This window comes from Molothrus aeneus, chromosome 1 (assembly GCF_037042795.1).
Source record: "Molothrus aeneus isolate 106 chromosome 1, BPBGC_Maene_1.0, whole genome shotgun sequence".
Taxonomy (NCBI): Eukaryota; Metazoa; Chordata; class Aves; order Passeriformes; family Icteridae; genus Molothrus; species Molothrus aeneus.
The window spans coordinates 3457929-3481057 of record NC_089646.1 but is presented as its reverse complement, the minus strand read 5'-3'; the positions used below and the strand labels follow the sequence as shown (position 1 = coordinate 3481057).

General features: G+C 41.0%; 1 protein-coding gene across 10 annotated transcripts in view; it reads left to right on the top strand.

The window, feature by feature from the left end:
• Window positions 1–23129, top strand: part of ADCYAP1R1 (ADCYAP receptor type I) — a 154397-nt gene that overhangs the window by 93234 nt on the left and 38034 nt on the right. For all 10 annotated transcript variants that reach the window (XM_066550616.1, XM_066550597.1, XM_066550587.1 and 7 more), the window contains exons 6-12: window positions 7626–7661; window positions 8278–8319; window positions 10061–10164; window positions 11145–11242; window positions 12228–12360; window positions 15133–15286; window positions 20973–21033. In XM_066550616.1, the coding sequence (XP_066406713.1) occupies window positions 7626–7661; window positions 8278–8319; window positions 10061–10164; window positions 11145–11242; window positions 12228–12360; window positions 15133–15286; window positions 20973–21033 (628 nt within the window). The remainder of the gene's footprint in view (window positions 1–7625; window positions 7662–8277; window positions 8320–10060; window positions 10165–11144; window positions 11243–12227; window positions 12361–15132; window positions 15287–20972; window positions 21034–23129) is intronic.

Genomic DNA, 23129 nt, shown 5'->3' with positions numbered 1-23129 from the left:
AGTAATTGCATTGATCCTGCACTCTGATGGATGCTCCTGTGACAGCCAGACTCAAAGGAAGGACTCACATAATGTTTAGATGATGCTTAGTTGCTATGGTGACCTCAGTCCACTTCTAGTTTCACATCCTTTAACAGGGAAGAGGAAGAAAAGAATAAAGCCATGATTTCCCTTAAATGTTATTGATCATATCTGTTCATAATCCTGCCTTAGCCAGCCCTGTGTGCTCTGGCCTTTCTGTTCTCCATGTGGGGCCTCAGTGGAATTCTCCCATGATTTCTGGATCTTGTCCCTGTGCCCTGAAGGTAAACTGGGATATAGGAAGAAATTAATTAAATATCAGTCTGTCCCTGCCTTTACTGCAATGTCTTGCACAAACCTCTGGGTAACAAAGACTGAAGCTTTTTCCTCTCATGGTAGGACAGATATCTAAACCAAACCGTCCCGTGGAAATTCCAGTCTCTCTGCCCCTTATGGGAGAGGATTTAAAATCCAGGTGAACTTATTTTCAGTGGATAAACTGGATGGAATGATTTTCCCTCACAGGATCAGTTACTCAGATGTCTTTAGCCACCAGTTCTTATTCAAAAACACAAATATGAAAAAGGCTTCCTAATCTTACCCTTAATTATCCTCTGCCCCAGTTTTCTTGTTTTCTAAATAAAACAAACACCAATTCACTTTGTACTGTCTCTGTGTGAACATTCTGTTCACAAATCCCTTTGTCAAGGCAAATGGAGATCTGCAGTAAATGCTAGAATAATAGCATCTCAGAATGGTTTGGGTAGGAAGGAACCTTAAATCCCTTAGAAGTCCCTTAAAAGTCTTCTCAGTTCCACCCCCTGCCATGGCAGGGACACCTTCCACTGTCCCAGGCTGCTCCAAGCCCTGTCCAGCCTGGCCTTGGGCACTTCCAGGGATCCAGGAGCAGCCACAGCTTCTCTGGGCACCCTGGGCCAGGGCCTGCCCACCCTCAAAGGAGAGAATTTCTTCCTAATATCCCATTTAACCCTGCCTTCTGTCAGTTTGAAGCCATTATCCCATGTCCTGTCACCTCCTGCTCTTATAGAAAGGACTTTTTAATCTGTAGTTTAAAGTACTGGCCATCGGTCATGAGGCTGGAGAGACCCAAACCTCTGGAAATTGTTGTGGGAAGCATTTAACACAGGGAAAGGTGTGTGAACCTGTAGGGCCATGTAGTCTGTGACCTTGCCTGCCTGCTACTTCCTACAGATCCTGCTGATGAAACTGTAAAGCCCAAGCAGGTAACCCTGGATTAATCAATCAATTATGGAATCACAGAATGGTCTCTGTTGCAAATGACCTTAAAGCTCATCCAGTTCCTGCCCCTTCCCATGGGCAGGGACACCTTCCAGTATCTCAGTAATGCCTTGTGCAGGCTGACCTAGAACAGAGGCTGGACAGAGCTAAAGAATAAAGCAGGGATTTATTCAAAGGCCTCCATGGATGCACCTTGGGCAGCACCAGAGCCCAGCCAGGGCTGCACCCAAGATGAACCAAAATGGCCCCAAAATGCACCAGCGCTCCCGGGCTCTCTCCCTTGGATCAGTTCTGCTCCATTTGCATCTTGCAGTTCATTGTCCCATTCCAGCTTTAGCCCCTGCAGTCCCACCCTGCTTGTTTTTCTCTCTCCAGCCCACGGGGTTTGTGCTTTTGGGGCTGAGATTTGGATCATTTGTCCTTGGTGCCCAGCTGGAGCAGGAATTGTTTTGTCTCCCTGCTCTATGCACAGAGCTCAGCATGCCCTGATGTGAAGCTCAGACCCACACACTAAAGCAGCACAGAATCTGCGAAATAGAAAAGCTGAAACCTGAGGCATCACCAGGTTGCTCCAAGCCCCTTCCAACCTGGCCTTGGACACTACTAGGGATCTAGGGGCAGCCACAGCTTCTCTGGAAAACACAAAGAGGCATAACAAAGGAGCTGGGATGGTTGGATAATGTGTGTGTGGGGCTGTGTGTGTGCAGGCACAGGACTGGCAGAGGGCTGATGTCCCTTCTAGGGACACAGCGGGCAGGGTATGGAACCAGAGCCCGTGTGGGGAGCTCAGAGAGTGCAGAAAAGCTGCTAAGTAGCCTGCTGCTCCTGACTGTGGCTTTGCCAGCCTGCTGAACAGATTGGTGGAGCAGGAGAGCAGCAGGCAGCCACGGGGAGGGCAGAGAGGAGGCTCAGCGTGGTGGGTGCCGCGGAGTCGGGCACGAGAACTCGCACAACCACTACAACTGGTTTATTTTGTATTTAGAAATGGAATGTGAAACTTCTAATCAGTGCTATATAAAGCAGGAAAGAAGAAATTAAACTCCTGCCCAGCCAGCTCATTATCCACATAGCTGGACAGCAGGATAACAAGGGGTTGTAAATGTTTCCCACAGCCTCTCCCTGCCCCAGTGGCTGCAGTTTCTGTAGGGACACAATGTGATGTAAAAACAGTGCAGGGTTTGCACGTTGATCTTAACGCTGTCAAAATCCAAAACCTTTTGGAGAATTACCTTTGTGGAGAAGCCCTCCAACCCACAACACAGAGATGAGAACAACAGGACTATGGGAGACGTGTGGGCAAGCCAATTCAGGACTGAAGAGCTTTGGAAGCCTTTCATCCCCTCCTGCCCCGCCACTAATAAGGGACAAACGCTGGAACAAAAGGGTTAAATGTGAGTTGTGTTCAGATAAACAAAGCCACAGGAGGCCAGGCAGGTGGAGAGCAGCCAGCACAGATTTGGCACCAAGGAGGAGATCTAAAAGGCTCTGAGGCTCATCGTGCACAGGCTGGTTCTTGGCTTCAGCTTCCCCATCTCTGTCCACTTTAAATCAGCAGCAACTGCTGTCGGCGAGTTTCTCATCAGTTGTTGCATAGTGAGGTGTGAATAATGAGTTCTGGGTCTCAGTAAATAAAAATCAAAGAGGAAAGTCTGATAAATGTGCAAGAAAAGGGCAGGAAAGGTCTGGGTCTCTGCCACCAACTCTGTGGGGAGCCATTGGCAAGTCCTTGGATTTTTTTTTTTTCCTCCCTCTTTTACCTCTTCCTGCAGAAAACAGAAATAAGAAGTATTTTCATTACTTGGTCTTTAGAATTGGTAATTCAGCATTCTGATAGATCCTCTCTAGGAACTCTGAGCAATTCTACAAATAACATCTAATTATCAATGTCAATTAAAGCATTAATTGTAAATTTGCTTCCCAAAGAGTGACACTTACTTAAGTCTGGTCAAACAGCAAATAACAAAACCTGTCAATACACTGAATAAACCATCCTGAGTCGAGGAAATCAGCAGCTTCCTCAGGAGTTTATTGACTGATAAGAGGAATTATTGATTTAATAAGTGCTGTTCTAAGGCACTGTTTTGTATCTGCTGTCATGTCCATATTTCATAGTTTGGATTTAACTACATGTGAGAAGCACAGATGTCATTCAAATAAGTCATAAAATTGTGATATTTAAGATGTTGCCATGATGAAATAATAGAATTATGGAACGGTTTGGGTCGGAAAAGATCTTAAAGCTCAACCAGTGCCACCCCCTGTCCTGGGCAGGGACACCTTCCACTATCCCAGAGTGATCCAGGACCCATCCAGCCTGGCCCTGGGCACTTCCAGGGATCCACAGGCAGCCACATCTGCTCTGGGCACCCTGTGCCAGGGCATCACCACCCTTTGAGTTAAGAATTTTCTCCTAATACCCAACTAAACCTGCCCACTTTCAGTTTAAAGCCGTTCCTCCTCATCATGTCACTACATGCTCTCCTCAAAAGTCCCTTGTAAATGTAACCCTTGAATTAAACCCCGGAAAAATGTGTTTCCAGTGGAATGTAGATGAGAATCATATTTTATTTATTCTTCATTTCTGAGAGAGCAATGCATTTTATTAGACCATTGCATAATCATATTAAAGGGCTTTCTCTTCTTCATCAGTGAAGTCAAACACACCCATTTCTCATTGTTTGTGTCCTAAGAGTAGGAAAACAAGAAGGTCTGTGGGGAAGCCCACTCAGTGAGGGGCCCTGTGGTCCTGCCCACTCCATCACTGACAGCAGAGAAAATTTACTGAGGTCACTCCAGAGTCCTAAAGGCACTAAGGTGAAAATATAACCCACAAAAACAATGTTTTGAGGTAATATTGGGAAAAATGAGAGTGTGTCTGGGATTCCTTACAACCCTTTAGATGCAAGGTCAGGTCTATGTAAACATGTCAAATGTTGTGCACAAAACAAATCCATTTGAACTCCATTTCATTCATAGGCATGTGAGGAAGCAGCACCAATGCCATGGATTTCTGTCAAATAAATATGCAGATTTTGCTGCAGGATACAGAAACTTGCACTGTCTGAGGGCAGGGCTGCAGCTGCAGTGTGCAGGAATTCAAAGGCATGCGGTGGCTGTATGTTTCCTCGTGTCCTTTTATATATATATAAATATATATATATATTTATATATATATTTTTATATATAAATATATATATTTATATATATATTTATATCTATACTTATATCTATAAAAATATATCTGTTTATATATAGTATATATTTTACATAAATATATATGGTTATATAAAATATATATTAAAATATTGTATATAAATATATAATATAGAATATATATTTATATATTATATATATACACATACTATATATGTATTTATATATTTTATATATTATATGTATATCTGTTTATAGATATATAAAATATCTATATATATATTAAAGTTTAATATTATATATTATATCTGTTTATACTATATATTTATCTATGTAAGATATAAATGAAAATATAAATATACATATATTTTAATAGATGTATATATCCAAATATATTTTATATATGTGTATTGATTACATATATTTAAATAATTACATAGAAATACAAAAATATATCCACACACCAACAAATATAATTGTCTATATGTCCATTTTATCCCAACACTCAATAGATGAACTTTGACATTTTTTTTGTAATTCAGGGCATGATGTTCAATGTAAATCTAATTAACTTCTTAGTATCTTAACTTATTAGTGAAAATTGAGTTGATGAATCAAGCCTAAAAGCCTGTACAGGCAAATTTGTACTGGAACTTTCTTCAGTACATTAGGTAGGACTGAGATATGGAAATATATGTTAATAAAAGGCTTGCTTGCTACTACAAATCAGAAAATTAATGTTGTTAGACAACTGAATCCCTTCATAATGTCCAAACAGAGTGAAATGTAATAATAATTTCAGTATATATACAAAAATATTTCTATAACAAGCCTATTCCTTTCAGAAAAAGTACATTCATGTGTTTTAACTGTTATTATGGATGTCATGAAATTAAAAATTAACTAAAATTTATTATTTTAATATCAATGAGATTAACTGCTATCTCTGTTTAGAATTAAATAATGATAATTTTTATGTCATGCTTTTTAGATTGTAGGGAAAAAATAGCTGCATTCAAAATATTTAAATTTAAGAGAAATGTCTTTTTTACAGCCATCACTGTAATAAGCAGGATGTCAGGAACATCAGGCATCAATCTACATAATACTGGCCTGGTCTTTCTCCAGAAAGAGTTCTGCACAGTTTTAAGGTCAAATTACAAATAATAAACTAAAACTGGATTTTTATGAGGTTTTGGGGAGATTTTCTGGCATCTTTTTCTACCCTGCTTGAGTGGGTCAGTGTGAGGCACAGGCTGCTGAGCTGGGTGACCTCACTCAGGGGACAAGTTCCATCAGAGCTGCTGGCTGGAGTGGCAGATGCTGTGAAAAGCACCATGAAAGAAGTGATAAAGGAGTGGTGGTTTGCTCTTTGATCCTCTGATATGCCCACAGATAAAAATTGCCACACCACAACCTGACATCCATGTTCTGAATTCAGATTTTAGCAACACATCCTGATTTTAGCAACAGATTCCTAAAATTGAGCTACACAGCTGCTAATAAACCTGGGGTTGGGTGGATTGAGGAGGAAAAAAAGGTCTCCCCAAACTATTCTGCAGAGCAGAATAGATAAATATTCTATTATTTAATATTCTAATATTCTAATATTGACCATCACTGAACCCACCACACCATCCCTGATATTCTGCCAGGAATGGGGAGCATGGGCTCAGCTCTGCTGCAGCAGCTGAACCACCTTGGCTGCAGGAAAATGTTTGCTCAGAGCACTGGAGACACCTTTGCAGATCTGCAAACACCCAGGAATTGGAGTCACAGAATATCCTGAGCTGGAAAGGACCCACAAAATCATCCTGTCCCTGCACAAGATCCCAGCCTGTGCATCCCTGGGAGGGGTGTCCAGTCACTCCTGGAGCTCTGGCAGCCTTGGGAATGTGACATTCCCTGGGTCAGTGCCTCACCACCCTCTGGGGCAAGAACCTTTCCCTAAATCCAGGCTAAATTCTCCCTGTGGAATCCTGGGAGCAGCTGGAGCTGGGCAGAGGAGGATGGGGACTGTGGGTGCTCTCACTGTGGCTTCCAGGATCAACCCTCCAAAGTGGCTTGGATGTGTAGGATTGATATTTAATAATCCATCCAAAGTCACAATACAGCCTGCCTGATGCTTCAGATGAGTTTCCTATACTCTCACCACCATTTTCGCATTAAACCCTCTTTTTTTCTGTCTTAAATGGTATAAAAGCACATCAGATTTACTTCAGAGAAGACACAGAAATCAAGGAATTTTCAATTATTATGTGAATTATAAAATAAAACCCCGGCATTTTATGCCATGCTGAAAAGCCTCCTGTTATTATTTTATTTCTTTAGATGCTTTCTCCTTTCCCACAGGATCAAAATCAGTCTTTGTTTGGATTTCCCTTTTAACAAAACCCCTTTTCATACCATTTGGTGAAGGTTTTTCCAATCCCTAAATTAACATTTGACCACTGGGGTTAAAAGGGGAACAACCTGAAGCCCTGTGGCTGCTCCAGAGGATGCAGAACTAAACTGAAGTGAATATTTCACCTGCTGTAGTGGTCAGTGAAGTGCTGGGAAGGTTTTTTTGAGAGTGATTTGCAGCAGCTCCCTGAGGCTCCTCTGTGCACGGTGCAGCAGCTCCACTCCCTGGCTCCAGGCAGCTCCTCCTGCATCCCCAGCTGAGCCAGAACCCAGCCAGGGTCCAGGAAAACCTGATTTCAGCCCAAATCGGATTAAACATTGAGCACAGAGGGTTGGGAGGTTCGTTTGGCATCATTCCATCTTTTTTTTCTTTTTTTTTTAAAGAACAAAAGAAAGGGAGATTTCTAATGTAAGCCCATAGTTTTATCATTTCCCATTGTGATAGTTGTGGTTTTAGGATCTTGAGCAGCATGGGTTTGGAAATGTGTAAGTCTTTCTTACATCAGAACATTCCCCTAAAAAATAATAATTTTAAAAAAATCCACAAAAAAGCTCCTACATCCATTTTTCTTATTCTTCCTAGAGTCTGATGAAACTTCATGAAACGAGATATTTAACAATATTCCATCTTCTGAAAACCTTTTCCCACTCATAAATATGCAAGATTAATACTAAAACAGAGCTTTAAACCTGCAGTTCTCCTCTTTTATGGGAGTCAAACTTTTATCAAAATTAAATTGCAACCTATTATCATGATGAATTAATTATTTTCATTCTTCTAATTTCAGGTTGGGAAGTGGATAATTTGGGGCAAACCCATGCAGGTAGGAGCCACTTCTGCTGCCTCTGTCCTCAGTACTTCTGTTCCCCAAAATGGTGTGCACATGTTAATTTCAGATTATTAAAACGTTGTCAGTGTATCAACAATTATGACAATGATACATTGGTACTTAACTATAACACTTGCACAAAAAGTGAAATTTAAAATCTCATAATTCTCTGTGAATCAGTGTGATTTTATCTAAAGCCACAAAATTATGCTGCCTTATTTAAATTAATTAATTACTGCTCTTTGTCATTGATGGATGGAAATAATTTTTCATTAATTCTCTGAAAGCTGGTCATATTTAAACACCTGAGCATTATAAATGTAAATTCCTATAGAAACCATATTTGACTTCTATATTTTTACAATCAAGTTTGCCCGTGTTTATTGTCTGTTTTTAATTCTAAATTTAGAGGTTCAGCTTTGATTTAAACTCTCAAGTAAAGCTGTGTTTACTTCCTGAGAAGACAGCACCAAGTATTTATTGCCTTTGGGCCTGATCTAAACAAATAAATATCAATTGCACTCCATTCACTGCTTTCCACTGAGACCAGTTTGGGCTCTAATAGAAAACACAATCAAAACAATTTCATACCCAATTTCCACTTTTCTAGGTGATTATGACCTGCTGGAAAGCACAGCCCAGTCTCTCCTGGGTAAGAAACAAAACCATGGAAATTCTTGTCTCTCTTTGTATTTATCTCTCTGTTAAAAAGGAAGCTCTCAGCTTTTTTTTTTTTTCCCTGCAATTTTGGTATCATTTTCTAATCAGTTCTAATTGTTATGACATATTTTCTGCTCTGTTACTTCTAGCAATATTATGAAAATTTAGCCCTCCTCTATTAAACCTTGCAATCTAAGAAGTGTGCTGCTATAAATTATATCTACCTGCTTAACAGTAATTACTAAATAGTGTTAAAAGAAGTCAGCACCATGATTCAGTGCTTTTTTTTTCCATAGAAGACTGGGGATGAATGTGCAAGAGTAATTTAACAAAATTTGCTGAGTAATGCAATGTTCTTAAACGAATGCTGTGATTAAAGAGATATTCTGCTGCATGGATGGCAAACAGATTCTCTTAAATAAGGTTAAAAATAAGGTTATGAGAGACTAAACTGCTCTGAGAATGCAAAGCAGCACAACTTTAATAGCAAAGAGCAAATTCAAAACTTGGAGATTTCCATCATTTTTTGTCAAGGTGCAACTGAAACTCCAAAAAGTGGGGTAATTTGATAAATTGAAGCTGTTCCTTTGTGCTGGAGAGGAAGAAGTGCAGCAGCAGCCCATCCCTAAATTTTTGGGAAAGCCCTTGGGCTTTGGAAAGAATAATGGAGTTTCAAAAGAGCCACACAGGGGCTGTCCTACCTCAGGCAGCTTTGTAGGTAAAATCTCCTGAGTGTCAGGAGATTCTTCCTCTTCTGCCCCCAACTCTTCATTCCCAACATGGTTTTAAACCCCAAGTTTATCAGTGAAACCATTTAGGAGCTGCTTCTTACATGAGATTAGCCAAAAAAATTACAGTATTAAGCCAATATTTGCTTAAAATTAAGGTTATAAACCAGGATTGGAATAATTAATAGAGGAAAGTGAGAAGCTCTGAATTCACCAACTGAGCATATGGAGATGGAAAAGAACACATTGCCATGAAGGCAGGGAGAAAAACAAAGGAATGTGGACTGGGAATTTCTCTCCCAGTCTCAGTTCAGACTGGGAATGAGAAATTCCCAGTCCATGTTCCTTTGTTTTCTCCAGGCCCTTCCCACAAAGTCACTCTGAGATCAGAGCCTGGGCTTGGAGATAACTGAGTGGAATGTGATTTATCTGCCTACAGGAGAGCAATCCAGCTGCCTCTCCTTGGATATATAACCCACGATTATCTGAGATAACCCACAGCATCCTGACTGGCTTCCAGCACCTGGACCAAAAAATCATGTTAGTCTGGTGTTTCTCACCAGTCCCATGCATGTGTCTCAGATATAAACCATTAAAAATAGCACAAAGGGCCTGGTTTTAATCACTGGACCTCCTCTTTGTCCATGTGGAGTGGAGATATCTTCATCAAAGATGGAGTCACCAGGTGCCTTTTTGAAAGAAATGGACATTTAGCTGACCCCTGGTTTAGGAACCTTCTTGAGAATGAGATTTTTGGTGGCCTGGAGACACTGAATGTACTAATTAAATATGTTTTGCTCTCTGGTGACCAACTGTAGTAATACCCATGCCTGTTGTAGGACTGGATCATTAAAGACATCATTAAATTTCCAGAATTAAATCTATGGATAGGCAGATAAACAGAGCTTCCAGTAGAACTGTAGGGTTTTCTTAGCATCAAGGGGTGGGAAGGGATGTCCTGGGGTTTTTTCTTGGGATGTGACATTCCCACCTGCATTGGCACAGGGGACATCAGCAGGAATTGCACTGAAGATGGCTGGTCTGAACCTTTCCCTCATTATTACGATGCCTGCGGCTTCGATGAGAACGAAACAGAGTCTGATAACCAGGTAGGAATTAATCTCATAATTAAAAACAAATGAAGGGGGGAGTGGGGAAGCAGCAGACTGCTTTTTGTCCAGCCTCTGGTCATGTTCTGATTTGATAATGATTAGAACAAACAATTAGATGTACATAGGTATGGGAATAAATCAATGGACTCCATTTCTTTCATGGTGGAAAAAGCCCATTCTTTATTCACATAACTCCTTTTTATACAGTTTTTCAGACCTTGTGTGGGACTCCAATTGGTCAGTAGCTTTCTTGCCACTTAACTTATTGGTTAGTAACAAGTTGTTATTCTGTATTGATTGTTCACTCAAACCCCTGGGGTGTATGTGCAGGAAAAGTTGTTTGTGAGAGATGGTTTTCAGTTTTCTATCTAATGGTGTATACAGGTGCCAGTTGTTTTTCACCCAGGAATATGTTGAATATGTTGCTGTTTGTTATGTTAACAAATTGCTCACACCAGGATTGCTTTCACAAGGGAACTTGCAAAGTGCCAGCTTGCCTTAGAAGAACAGACTAGCCAGAGTAGGCCTGATTATACAAACCCTTTCTTTATGATTTTTCCACCTTTACTGCAACACATGGGTATAAAACTGTGAGAAGTGAGATCTGAGTCCTTCCAGGACCTGTGCTGAATTTTCATAGAAGATGAGCTTTTAGTGTTGATGTAGCTTGGAACTTCTAGAATCACAGGCTAACCCTCAATTCCACCCCTGCTGATAAAGAATCTCTTAGCCAACTGTTTTTTTTTTTTCTTTCTACATATACTTATAAAAAATATAGATAGCCCTTGATAGCTCAGTGATAAATAACCTCAGGGTGCGCAGACCCAGCTGCAAAGCAGAGCTTGATGCGCAGTGAGATCTCAGAGGAAATGAGGAGAAACCAAAGACACAAATCCTGCCTCTGGTTCCTCCTGCACATTGGCAGCTGTGTGGCTGTGGATGAACCCTTTAACCCTGTGGTTTTTTTGCCTCTCAAGGATTACTACTATCTCTCAGTGAAGGCTCTGTATACGGTGGGATACAGCACTTCCCTGGTTTCCCTCACCACTGCCATGGTCATCCTGTGTCGCTTCAGGTGAGTGGGGACAGCAGCAGGGAGCTGCTCAGGCCCTGCAGGAAGGAAGCTGTAGCTCAGCTGCCCCAAACTGAGTTCAAGGTTTTATCTCACCAGAGGCAGAATGTGGTATTTGCTGGGTCCCCAGGATGAAGGAGGAATTGATGTATCTGACTCCATGTTCTTAGAAGGATTATATTATATTATATTATATTATATTATATTATATTATATTATATTATATTATATTATATTATATTATATTATATTATATTATATTATTATATTATATTATATTATATTATATTATATTATATTATATTATATTATATTATGCTATACTAAAGAATAGAGAAAGGATATAGACAGAAGGCTTAACAAGACTTAACAAGATACTAATGAAAAGCTCACGACTCCTTCCAGAGTCCTGACACAGCTGGATGGTAATTGGTCATTAAGTAAAAACAATTCCCATGAAACCAATCAAACAACCACCTGTTGGATAAACAATCTCTAACTACATTCTAAAGCAGCAAAACACAGGAGAAGCAACCAGATAATTCTCTGAGGCTTCTCAACTTCCCAGGAGAAAAAATCCTGGCAAAGGGATTTTTCAGAAAACGTGACAATAGAATAAGAAGGGGAAGATCCTTTAGCTGAGTTGCTCCCCCAGCTTTGACGCACTCCAGAACTTGCATTTCAGCAGAGTGTAAATGCAGCAGGAGAAGCTGTGGGTCTGGTTTATGAAACTTCACAAGCTGCATTGGGCTTGTTCTGTTGTCAATTTTATGCTTCTCTGCATCCTTTTATGAGAAAATCCCCAAATCCTCCTTTTTCTCAGGCTTAGGGGCAGTACTAACACAGTCTTGGTTTAGATGCTGCTGTTCTTAGTACCAAGGTGCTCTGGCCAAGTGTGTTCAGGTCCAATGTGACATTTCCCCAAAATAAAACTATTTTCTTCTTTATTTCTCTTTTTCCCCCCACTTCCTTCCTCTTTCCTCTCCAGGAAGCTTCACTGCACTCGGAATTTCATCCACATGAACCTTTTTGTTTCGTTCATCCTCCGTGCAATATCTGTGTTCATCAAGGACGGGGTTCTTTATGCTGAGCAGGATGGAAACCACTGCTTCATCTCCACGGTGAGTCCAACTGAAACCCAATCCTTTTCCTTTACTTTTTTTCAGCTCAAGATGACAAAAAGCAGTGGGGCAGGCAGCAGTCTGTGGAGTATCATGAGTTATTAGCTGTAAAGGTAGTTGGTGTTTAATTTCCTCCCAGTTCTCAGCCAGACTGGATGTTTCAAGTTGTGATGTCACCAGTGTCCTTCAGAACAAACCTACAGGTTTTATTTTCTGACTCTGCCCTGATTGTTCCTCCCTTTTTCCAGATCTGCTCAATGATAGGTGGGATGAGAGCAGACACAAGCGATTTCCTTCATCTGAAGGTCTGGTTTTTCTCCAGAGCTTCACTTGTTCAGGATGCCAGGCAGAGTCACGTGTGAACAGGGTGACCATTCAGACACAGAGAATACACCTGATGGCCACACTCAGAAAATCATCAGCATTACCCACATCTTCATCTCTTAAATATGTAGTTTCATGCAGAGGACTCTTTCACTGATGCATTTAGCATTTATTATGTGTAAATCCCAATTCCTTTCGCATTTAAGGCTAGTATTTGATATGATAAATCAGCTCACTGGGTGTAATTATGATAGAATTACAAACTGAGCTCTCCTTTATCCATCCAGTTATGAGCTAAACTCCTTGTGAGTCACTTCCAGAAGGCAAGTGCAGCTGTGGAGTTTCTTAGTCAGCCTTTTCTTTGTCATTGAAACTAGTTTTTGCTCTCAGTTCTTCTCCACAAGAAAGCTGAAGCCATGTTAGGTCTGTAGTTTGCTCCTGCCACTCTTCCAATGGTGGCATCTGCCTCTTTGTTTGGAAACACTTAAAGCATAAAACACATTAAAATCAGCCATTTCATGACCAGATCTTCAGCCTGGGTAGAGTTTCCTCGAAGAAACTCAAGAACTGATGGCTTAAACACCTTAATGGTAGATTTGGCCCAGGGCATGAAGTCAAAGTGGGAGCTAATCACTGCCTCCAGCAGGAGCTTCCATTTTATGCACAGATTCTGCTCAGATTTGTCAGATTATGCCCTTTCTCCTCACACAAAGCACCAATTTATCAATTTATACCCTTTTCTAACTCAAAAATAAAACAACTAAAAAGCATTTTAAAAAACTTTTATTCTATTTTCAGTTTCATGTAAAAAGTAAAACAATGCAAATATTATAATTCACACTATCACAATCAAAAACCGTTTCCTAATTAAAATACATTATAAACATGTCTTAACCTATCTAATTTTACCACACCATACTATAAAAACCTTAAAACAAACCATCTAAAATGATCCCTCATAAATCCTACTACATCTTTCAGAATTCTATTTCTCCAAAATATCTAATCTTATTTACAAAACTACCCTTTAAAACTTATTTGTAATTCCATTTCTCCCTCAACAATATCTATCCTCTTCCATAACATTTCTAAATCGACATTTCTTATCTCAAAATTTACGTGCTAATTCACGCTATGGAAATCTTCTATCAAAATTGAACATTTTTCTACAAATTCATCTTCCATACTGTGTAAATCTTCTATCAAACTTTAACATTTTTTCTACAAATTCACCTTCCAGTGGATTTGTTGGAAAATCCTACTTTTGTAGGACTAATGGCATCTCACTGGGGTGCAGCACTGGAAAGACCAGTGTGTCCTACTCTCACAGGGTAGAGCTTGGTTGCCACCTTAGGCCTTTGCCACAGAATCATTTAGGTTGAAAAACCCTCTGAAATTGAGTCCAACCATTCCCAAGCACTGCCAAATTCACCCCTAAACCACATCCCCAAGTGCCACATTTCCACATCTTTCCAACACCTCCATGCATGGTGACTTCACCACTGACCTGGACACTGTTCCAGTGATTGACAACCCTCTCAGGAGAGAAATTTTCCTTAATATCCAAAATAAACCTCCCCTGATGCAATTTAAGACAATTTCCTCTTTTCCTAGCATTTGTTACCTGGGAGAACAGACTGACCTTGTTACCACCTCCTGTCAGGGAGTTGTAGAGAGCAATAATGTCCTCCCTGAGCTTTTCTCAAGCCTAAACAAACTCAGTTCCTTTTTTTAAAAATGTTTATATTCTATTTTATTTTTTATTCTATTTTAATTTTATTATATTTTTATTTAAATGTTATTTATTATTTTTTTAATTTTTAATATTCTATATTAATTTTATTTCTAGTTTTCATTTTTCTTTAGTTTGCTGCTTCCCCTTCCTGTCCATGAATGAAAGCTTCCATCTTCTTTTTTACAGCTGATCACTCAGCCTCCTTTTTCCTCACACTTACTTCCATTCTCTGTCCTGGAGTGACAACACTGATGATGGATGGCAAAGTGCAATTCCCAGCTGCACACAGGAGGGTTCATCCTTTCAGATCCCACTCTCAGGGCTTTCCACAGTCATCCTGCCATTTCACATCCTTCTCTGGCTTTCTCAGTACACAACTGGCTTTTTTCTTCTCTGCATTTAATCCTGGGAGGGCGTTTAAATCCAGCAATTGGTGTTCACTGGGGCTGTGAGCCCTCAGCAGCACAGGATGTGCTCAAGCTGCTCTGAAATGCTCCTTGACCTCTTCCCACTGGTAAAATTGGCTTCCTCCCCACCCAGGCTTTGCTGCCTAAGTGATACCTGCCATTCTTCACCTTCTTTAAAACCTTTACCATTAAAAGTATGTAATACCAGCTCCAGCTCTTTCCACTGAGAGATCTGGGGAGGCTGAAAGCATTTTTCCTGTTAGGGCTAAGCAATGCAGAAATAACTTTGTTCTCAATCCCCTGCAGGTGGAATGCAAAGCAGTGATGGTGTTTTTTCACTACTGTGTCATGTCCAACTACTTCTGGCTGTTCATTGAGGGCTTGTACCTCTTCACTTTGTTGGTGGAGACCTTCTTCCCAGAGAGGAGATATTTCTACTGGTACACAATCATTGGCTGGGGTAGGTGGCACTTCTTGTCTCCAACGTGTCTTGGTGTGCAGGATGGCTCCACAGACCACGGGTGGTATTGTTTTATTTGTGGGGTGCCCAGACAAGGAAAGGAATGATGAATCTGACCCCATGTTCTCAGAAGGATAATTTATTATTTTTACAATACTATATTATATTAAAGAATGCTATACTGAACTATACTAAAGAATACAGAAAGGATAAAAAGATAATAATGAAAACTTGTGACTCTTTTCCAGAGCCTTGACACAGCTTGACTGTGATTGGCCAATAAATCAAAACAATTCACATGAAACCAATGAAACAATCACCTGTTGGTAAACAATCTCCAAACCACATTCCAAAGCAGCAAAACACAGGAGAAGCACATTAGATAATTAATGTTTTCCTTTTTCTCTGAGGCTTTTCAGCTTCCCCAGAGAAAAATCCTGGGTGAAGGGATTTTTCCAGAAAATATGACTGTGACATGGTAGTTTCATGTCAGGTTTCAAACTATAATTTTAGTCTTGATGATGTTGAAATTATGTTGGAATGATGTTGGAATTTGAAATGCAAGGAGCTCTCAGAACTTTGGAGCTGTAAGCCAAACCTTAAAACTAAGGATTTGAACTGAGGCACAGGATTTGATCTGAGACCTTGGAAAAGGCTTCCAAACTTAGGTGTGACAGAAGCAAGAATGTGGATTTATAGTTTAAAGCAGACACATATTAAGTTAAGGAAAGTTTAGCATTTTAGAGTTTAAGATATATAATAAGAAAAGCAGTTACAAGGCTAAACAAGGGGTTTAGAATGCAGAACTCTAGGTTTGTCTACCATAACATGATTGGCTAAGAAACACATGTACCCATGCTTAAGGAACATATGGACCCATGCTTACACTGTAGCATGGGTCCATAAGACAAAATATTTAAGGATTAAGTCAAAAACATAAATATCTTTGTGGGCAGGGTTTTATTGGTCAATAACTCCTTAAAGGGTCCTGTGACCTTCTGAGCCATGCAGTGAAGATGTGAGCTGAACTCGCCCTTCCTGCCTGTGTAGAGGATAAGAAAAATAAACTGCAGCATCAGAAACAATTCAAAGGTCCCATCTCAAATTCCTTCCAAAATTCCCCCCAAGTGAATTATCACAGCATAGAATTACCACTGCAGCCCAAGCTGTGTTGTGATTTTTTTGTGTGAATAGAGTTGCGCTGAAATCTGGAGGACACCACATCTCTGGCAGAGGCGTAATCTACAACAGAAAATTGCTTCCTGCAAGATAAGATCTTAACATCAATTTCTTCAGCATAATCAAATCTGCAAGGCTAAGTCCAGTCTATTTTCTAAGGCTTCATTCGTGCCTTTCTTTCAGATAATAACTAAATTGAAAATGGATCCGAAGGGTATTCACATCTGCTTATCCTACCTGGATGGGAAATAAAAACTTGCACTGGGAAGGAACAATATTTATTTCAGAAAAGCCAATTAAATGATGATAACCATGATAATTATTTTTCATTCTTGCCTTCTGGATGTAAATTGATTCCTGTGATGTGTTAATGCAAGCAATTATTTGCAGATGTTTTTTGTGCAGAAGTCAGATGGTGAATGCAGAAGAATACATTCATTTAAAATGTTCCCTGAGAATTTTAAACCTGATTTTTATACTTACAGACAGTTTTGAAATAGAAATAGTCCTTTATATTCATGTTTTGAAATAGAAATAATCCTGTATATTCATGTGTAAAATCTACACACAAACCCCATGCCTTAAACTACTCTCCTTTGAAAAAACATTCTTATGTAGCCTGAACCTTCAAGAAATCAACAGATGGTCTTGGTTTTTTTCCCTCCTGAAGCAGCTGTACACAAACCAACATTTTCATCTCCTGGCAAACACTCCTTACAGAAGGGAGAGAAGGTTTTCAGAAGGTTTAGAGGTATGGAGAGAAGGGAGTCAACAAATTACCATAAATAATCTGTGCCATAAAAAGGCTGCTGGAAATGGATGGTTACTGGAAAAGGCCTTTGGGAAAGAAACTGTTGGAAAAGGTGTTCAGGGTTCCTTTGTACCCTCCACAGCTGTATAATCACATTATAGCTGAGAGAAAAATGTGTTTCCAAGGAGAAATTGGAGGTTATGTACATGGAAATCTGACAATTAGAAAAGAAAGCAATGCAAAATTGCAATTTGTAAAACCTTTGTAACCTCAACATAAATCAGAGGTTGAGTTCCTTTAATTAAGTTTGCACAATTTTCATATCTGTGGATTTGTCTGAATGTGAGAATATTGAAAACCAGCTTATATTAACTGACTTCAGTATTTTTTAAATCAGTCCTTGTATTGAATAAACTGCCCAGATGGATTAATTCTCTAATGCAACCTCAAAATATTTAGTTTTCAGTCGAGTGCCATAGATAATAACTGGCATTAAACTAAACACTGAACTTCACAGAATCCCAGAATGGTTTGGGTTTGAAGGGACATTAAACATCATCTATTGCACCCCCTTCCATGGGCAGGGACACCTTCCACTATCGCAGGCTGCTCCAAGTGTCCAGCCTGGCCTTGGACACTTCCAGAGATCCAGGGGCAGCCACAGCTCCTCTGGGAATTCCATCCCAGCCCCTGCCCACCTTCCCAGCCAGGAATTCCTTCCCAATATCCCATCCATCCCTGCCCTCTGGCACTGGGAGCCATTCCCTGGGTCCTGTCCCTCCATCCCTTGTCCCCAGTCCCTCTCCAGCTCTCCTGGAGCCCCTCCAGGCCCTGCCAGGGGCTCTGAGCTCTCCCTGGAGCCTTCTCCTCTCCAGGTGAACATTCCCAGCTCTCTCAACTTTCTTCCCCAGTAAAGGGGCTCCAGCCCTTGGAATATCTCTGTGGCCTCCTCTGGGTTGATTTCAGCAGGTCCATGCCCAGCTGGGATAGCTGGCCCAGGTCCAGCTTGTGTTAGTGGGCACAACACTCCAATCACTTCAGATTCAAAGCAGCATCAGCAATATCCATTAATAACTCTCCAGATTTGGATGGTTCTGGTTTATTTATTTTTTTTTAAACACAATTATTTTCTCATCTCCCACATGTTTCAGCTGGACTCACATTTCCCCTGATCTGGTGGGAACAATTGGCAATTTGCAAAGCCAACAGAGGCACTTCCAGACTTTTGGATTCCATCTCTGGAGGGCAAAAGCAGCCCCTGAGCTCAGGGCTGGCGGGGAGGGAGCTGCACTGAAGCAGTGAGAAAGAAGAGCTCAGCACTTTGCAGCATCTGCATGTTGATCTGTTTCTCTAAATGTGCTGAGACCTCTGTGTCCTCATCTTGAGGGATTAAGGAGAACTGCATATGGCTCTGTTGATCCAGGCAGTTTTTCCTTCCTAAATCTGCAATGTGCTGGTGAATTCTCTGGATGGACTGCTGTGTTCCTGAGCTCTCTGCTAATGCCTGCTCCTAATGATGCCTCAGATTTCAGCTTTTATATTTTCAGATTCTGTGCTGCTTTAGTGTGTGGGTCTGAGCTTCACATCAGGCCATGCTGAGCACTGTGCACAGAGCAGGGAGACAAAACAATTCCTGCTCCAGCTGGGCACCAAGGACAAATGATCCAAATCTCAGCCCAGGAGCACAAACACCGTGGGCTGGAGAGAGAAAAACAAGCAGGGTGGGACTGCAGGGGCTAAAGCTGGAATGGGACAATGAACTGCAAGATGCAAATGGAGCAGAACTGATCCCAGGGAGAGAGCCCGGGAGCGCTGGTGCATTTTGGGGCCATTTTGGTTCATCTTGGGTGCAGGCCTGGCTGGGCTCTGGTGCTGCCCAAGGTGCATCCATGGAGGCCTTTGAATAAATCCCTGCTTTATTCTTTAGCTCTGTCCAGCCTCTGCTCTAGGCCAGCCTTCAGAAGACATCACTAACTTAGGGCAGCACAAGTCAGCAAGAATAAATCTGAGCCTTCAGGGCTTCTCTGTTTCCTCATGTTCCTCAGAAGCTGAAAAGGAGGAGATGGAGAGATAGAAATCTTTTGATGTAAAGAAGAGTAGTGTGAAGATATGTACATTCATACAGCAGATGGTTCAATGCTCCAAGCTGATCTGAAACTTGGGCTTTTTAAATGCATTTTTATGACACATTTAGTTTTAATTCTGCCTTTCTGCACATTTTACAGATTTGGAATACTATTCATAGCATCAAAGTTTTTATAGAGGAAATTAAATAAAACATGAGACTCATGTTTTATAGAATCAAAGAATGGTTTGGATTGGAAGAGACCTCATCTCATTCCCACCCCCCTTCCCTGGACACTTTCCACCATCCCAGGTTGCTCCAACCCTCATCCTTGGACACTTCCAAGGATGGGGCACCCACAGCTTCTCTGGGCAAATATCTGATATTTAAAGGTTAATTTTATAGAATTAAAATTAAAGTTTGATATTTAAAAATTATTCTAACTCCTTTAAGGGAAAAAATGTTTTTTCTCAGTGTTTTCTAAGTCTTCACCTGTGAGAAAAGATTCAGACTTTGACTGAAATTTAATATGCATGATTTCTTCTCCCCAAAGCCTGTCATTTTATTTCTTTATATAATTTTCCTTTCAAATTCTTCTCTCTGTGGTTGTTTGAAGGAGGAGGGCTCCATCAGCCACCCAGGTCTAACAGGGATATTTTTATTTCTGATGGTGGGAATTTGATTAGACAGAGGCTCGTCTAAGTGGTTCAAATGACTGATTCATTAATGTGGCATCAACACAGCCTTGCAAAATGTATTAAATATAATTGTTCCTGTCAACTCACCACAGTCTGGTTCACTGCTGGGAGCTGAGGTTATCAAGGTCCTTGTTTTGTTTGGGTTTTAGCATTTCATTTTTCCAGTGGTGCCTGAACAGATGTCAGCAGTTTCTTAGTCAAAGATTTTATTTACCATACAGTGGAGATCCAACTTGCCAGGGTTGTCTTGCATAAATACATTATTTTATAAAGATATTTCCACTGGAAATAAAAAATCAAATTTCTAGGATTTTCAGAAAGGAAAATAAGTCCAGGTTGTCAGTGAGTTCTTACTGTTTCAATTAAATTTGCATTTCACATGCATTTTTTGAAAGTGAAGAAATGTCTGAAATAGGAATTAAATCCTTATTCCAATACTCTTTTTTTGGAATCTGTTGTTTTGTTCTGGTATTTTTTAATGGAAAAAATTAAATAATCCTGTGAGCAGAGGAAACTTCTCATCTGTGAATAAGTAAAGAAAAACCGGTTATTTACACAGTACCAGAGAAAATGCAACATATGTAAATCATTTTCAACAAAACCTCTGAAGAATACACAGAATCCAATAATGCCATTCCAGCTCAACATCTGGCACTGCAATTCTTGCATGATTCCAGTAGCTCTAGACATGGATGTGGTTGATCCTCTTCTGTCCAGACTTTGTTTTATTCCTCATTCAGCAAGACACAGCAAAGCACTGAGCAACAACGACCTGGCACAGCATCATTCTTTCCTGCTCCCAGTTCTGCTCCTACAACCCCACCCCTGGCTGACAGGGAATTCCGGGGCTCTGAATTAACTCAATAAATTGCTTTATGCCATGCACAAGTGCTGTCAGGAAACAAAACCTCAGTGGAGAGGTTGCATAAATGATCACTGATGAGTATCAGGTGTGTCTGGACTGTTCATGTGTCACTGTCTTGTCCTCTGCAGGTACCCCAACAATTTGTGTCACTGTCTGGGCAGTGCTGAGGCTCCACTTCGATGACACTGGGTAGGTGTTGCTGTGTGGGAAATGGTTCCAGGTGCATCCAGCACCATGGCAAGGGTGCCACAGGAGTGTGGTGATTGGAGAAGAATCACAGAGTGAAAGAATCCTTGAGGTTGGGAAAGAGCTCCAAGGTCACCAAGTCCAAGCTGTGACTGATCCCCACCTTGTCCCCAGCCTAGAGCACTGAGTGCCACTTCCAGGAATGGTGTCTTGGTTTGAAAAGCCAGGTTCTGCTGAGGAAGGCAGGAGCCTGCCCTGAAATGGAAAATGTAAACCCCCTACCTCCAAATTGTTGTCATTTTGAAATTAAAAGGCTCTCAGGCAAAGATATGGGAATAGGAATAACAGTTCTTTATTAGGAAAATTAAAAATATAAATGTAATAGTGCCAAAAAAGCACTGCCAGAGTCAGACCATGCCCTGTCCCCTGTGTGTCAGGGTGGTGGCACAGCCCCATCCCATGGGGGCTCAGCCCTCCTGCAGTGCCAGCTGTGGCTCTGCTGGAGCAGGGATCCTGCACAAGGGGGGAGTTTTCCTCTGCAGCTCCAGGGCTGCTGGAGATGGGCCTGGGCTCCCTCTGGCCATGCAGGGCAGCAGAAGCTGCTCCTCTGGCAATGCACTGGGCAAAGGCTGCTGGGCTGTGCCAGCACCTCAGATTGGATCCAGGTAGGAATGCTTGGCTCCTCCCCTGGGCGGAGCATCTCCCCATGGGATGCTGGGATTGGATCAGCCCTGCAGGGACACTCAGTGGCCATGGACAGCAGAGATCTCCTGGAGGGAGGATTGGCTGTGGGAGAGAGAAAGAAAAAACTGCCCCATGGACAGCAGAGAACTGCCCCAGCTCTGACAGATGGGAATTGAATCCCCCTGTTTCCAACCTAAGACACATGGGGACTCCAAACCTCCTTGGGCAGCCCCATCCAAAGTTCAAAAACTTGAGTGAAAAAATTCTTCGTGATGTCCTGCCTGAACCTCCTGTGGCACAACTTGAGGCCATTTCCTCTTATTCTGTTTTCTCCTTTCATTTCTTACATCCATTTGTGTACTAACATAATTTAGGTCCAGAGGTTCGAGTACTTTTCTGTTCATAGAGTTACAGTTTGAGGTCTGTGCCACCACTGCAGTGGGGAATTCCTAAAAGATTCAGGCATCAAACCCGTAAAACTGCAGCTGACCCCATTCCCTGCTCCATTAATTTACTGGAGTCCAGGATATGGTTTGTGTCATCTTACAAGTGGAATCCCACGTAATTCTCTGCTTTTTTTCCCACTGATTGTGGAGGAAGATGAAGGTGATGAGCTCCGCTGTAGAAATTATTGGAGATAGATCTAGTACCATGAAGGAAATCTGCACAAGGCATTGCACAAGGCTTTGATTTCCCAGGGCAATTAGGAGTTCAGCTTCCCACTGAGGAGGGTTTTTCATGAATTTTTCAGGGGAGATGAATGGAGATGAAACAGAAATCCACATTCAGTCTTCTATGTGGAAAAAAAAAATCATAAAGAATTCAAAAGGGTGGGTCCTTTCCAAATGGTCTCTTTTGGTAGAGGAAAAAAAAAAAAGATGCAACTATCCTGTTCTGAGGTACCAGAAGGAAAAGCTGCTCCCAGAGCTGGAGCACCAGCATTTTTTCTGCTCCCATAGAGCAGCAGGTGTGGCAGGTAGGAATGGATGTGTATTTACACCCTGAAAAGACAAACTTGGCAATGCTTTTTCATGAGAGCTATGCTTGAACTTGGTGAAATGTTAGAAAAAATGAGGCAGACTGAGTAAAATTTCCAAAATCAGTCAGTGGTTCTTTGAAAACACAGAACTGACGGAAAGGCACGAAAATCCCATTTCCAAGTCATTGAGGCTTACGCTTTAATTTTGCCTAATTTGGAAATACCTCGATGCAAAATTTCCACAAAACTCTTTGTTCTGTCTGGTTTTCTTCATCCTTGTTCTTTTAGAATCTCTCTGGAAAGCAAATAATGCCTTTCCTCCACTGGGGATGCCAGTGCTGTGACCCAATGTTCTATTTTGACATTAAGACAAATTAAATCATTTATTTCCATGCAAAACAAGCCAGAAACCCCTGTTGTGTCATTATTAGGATTA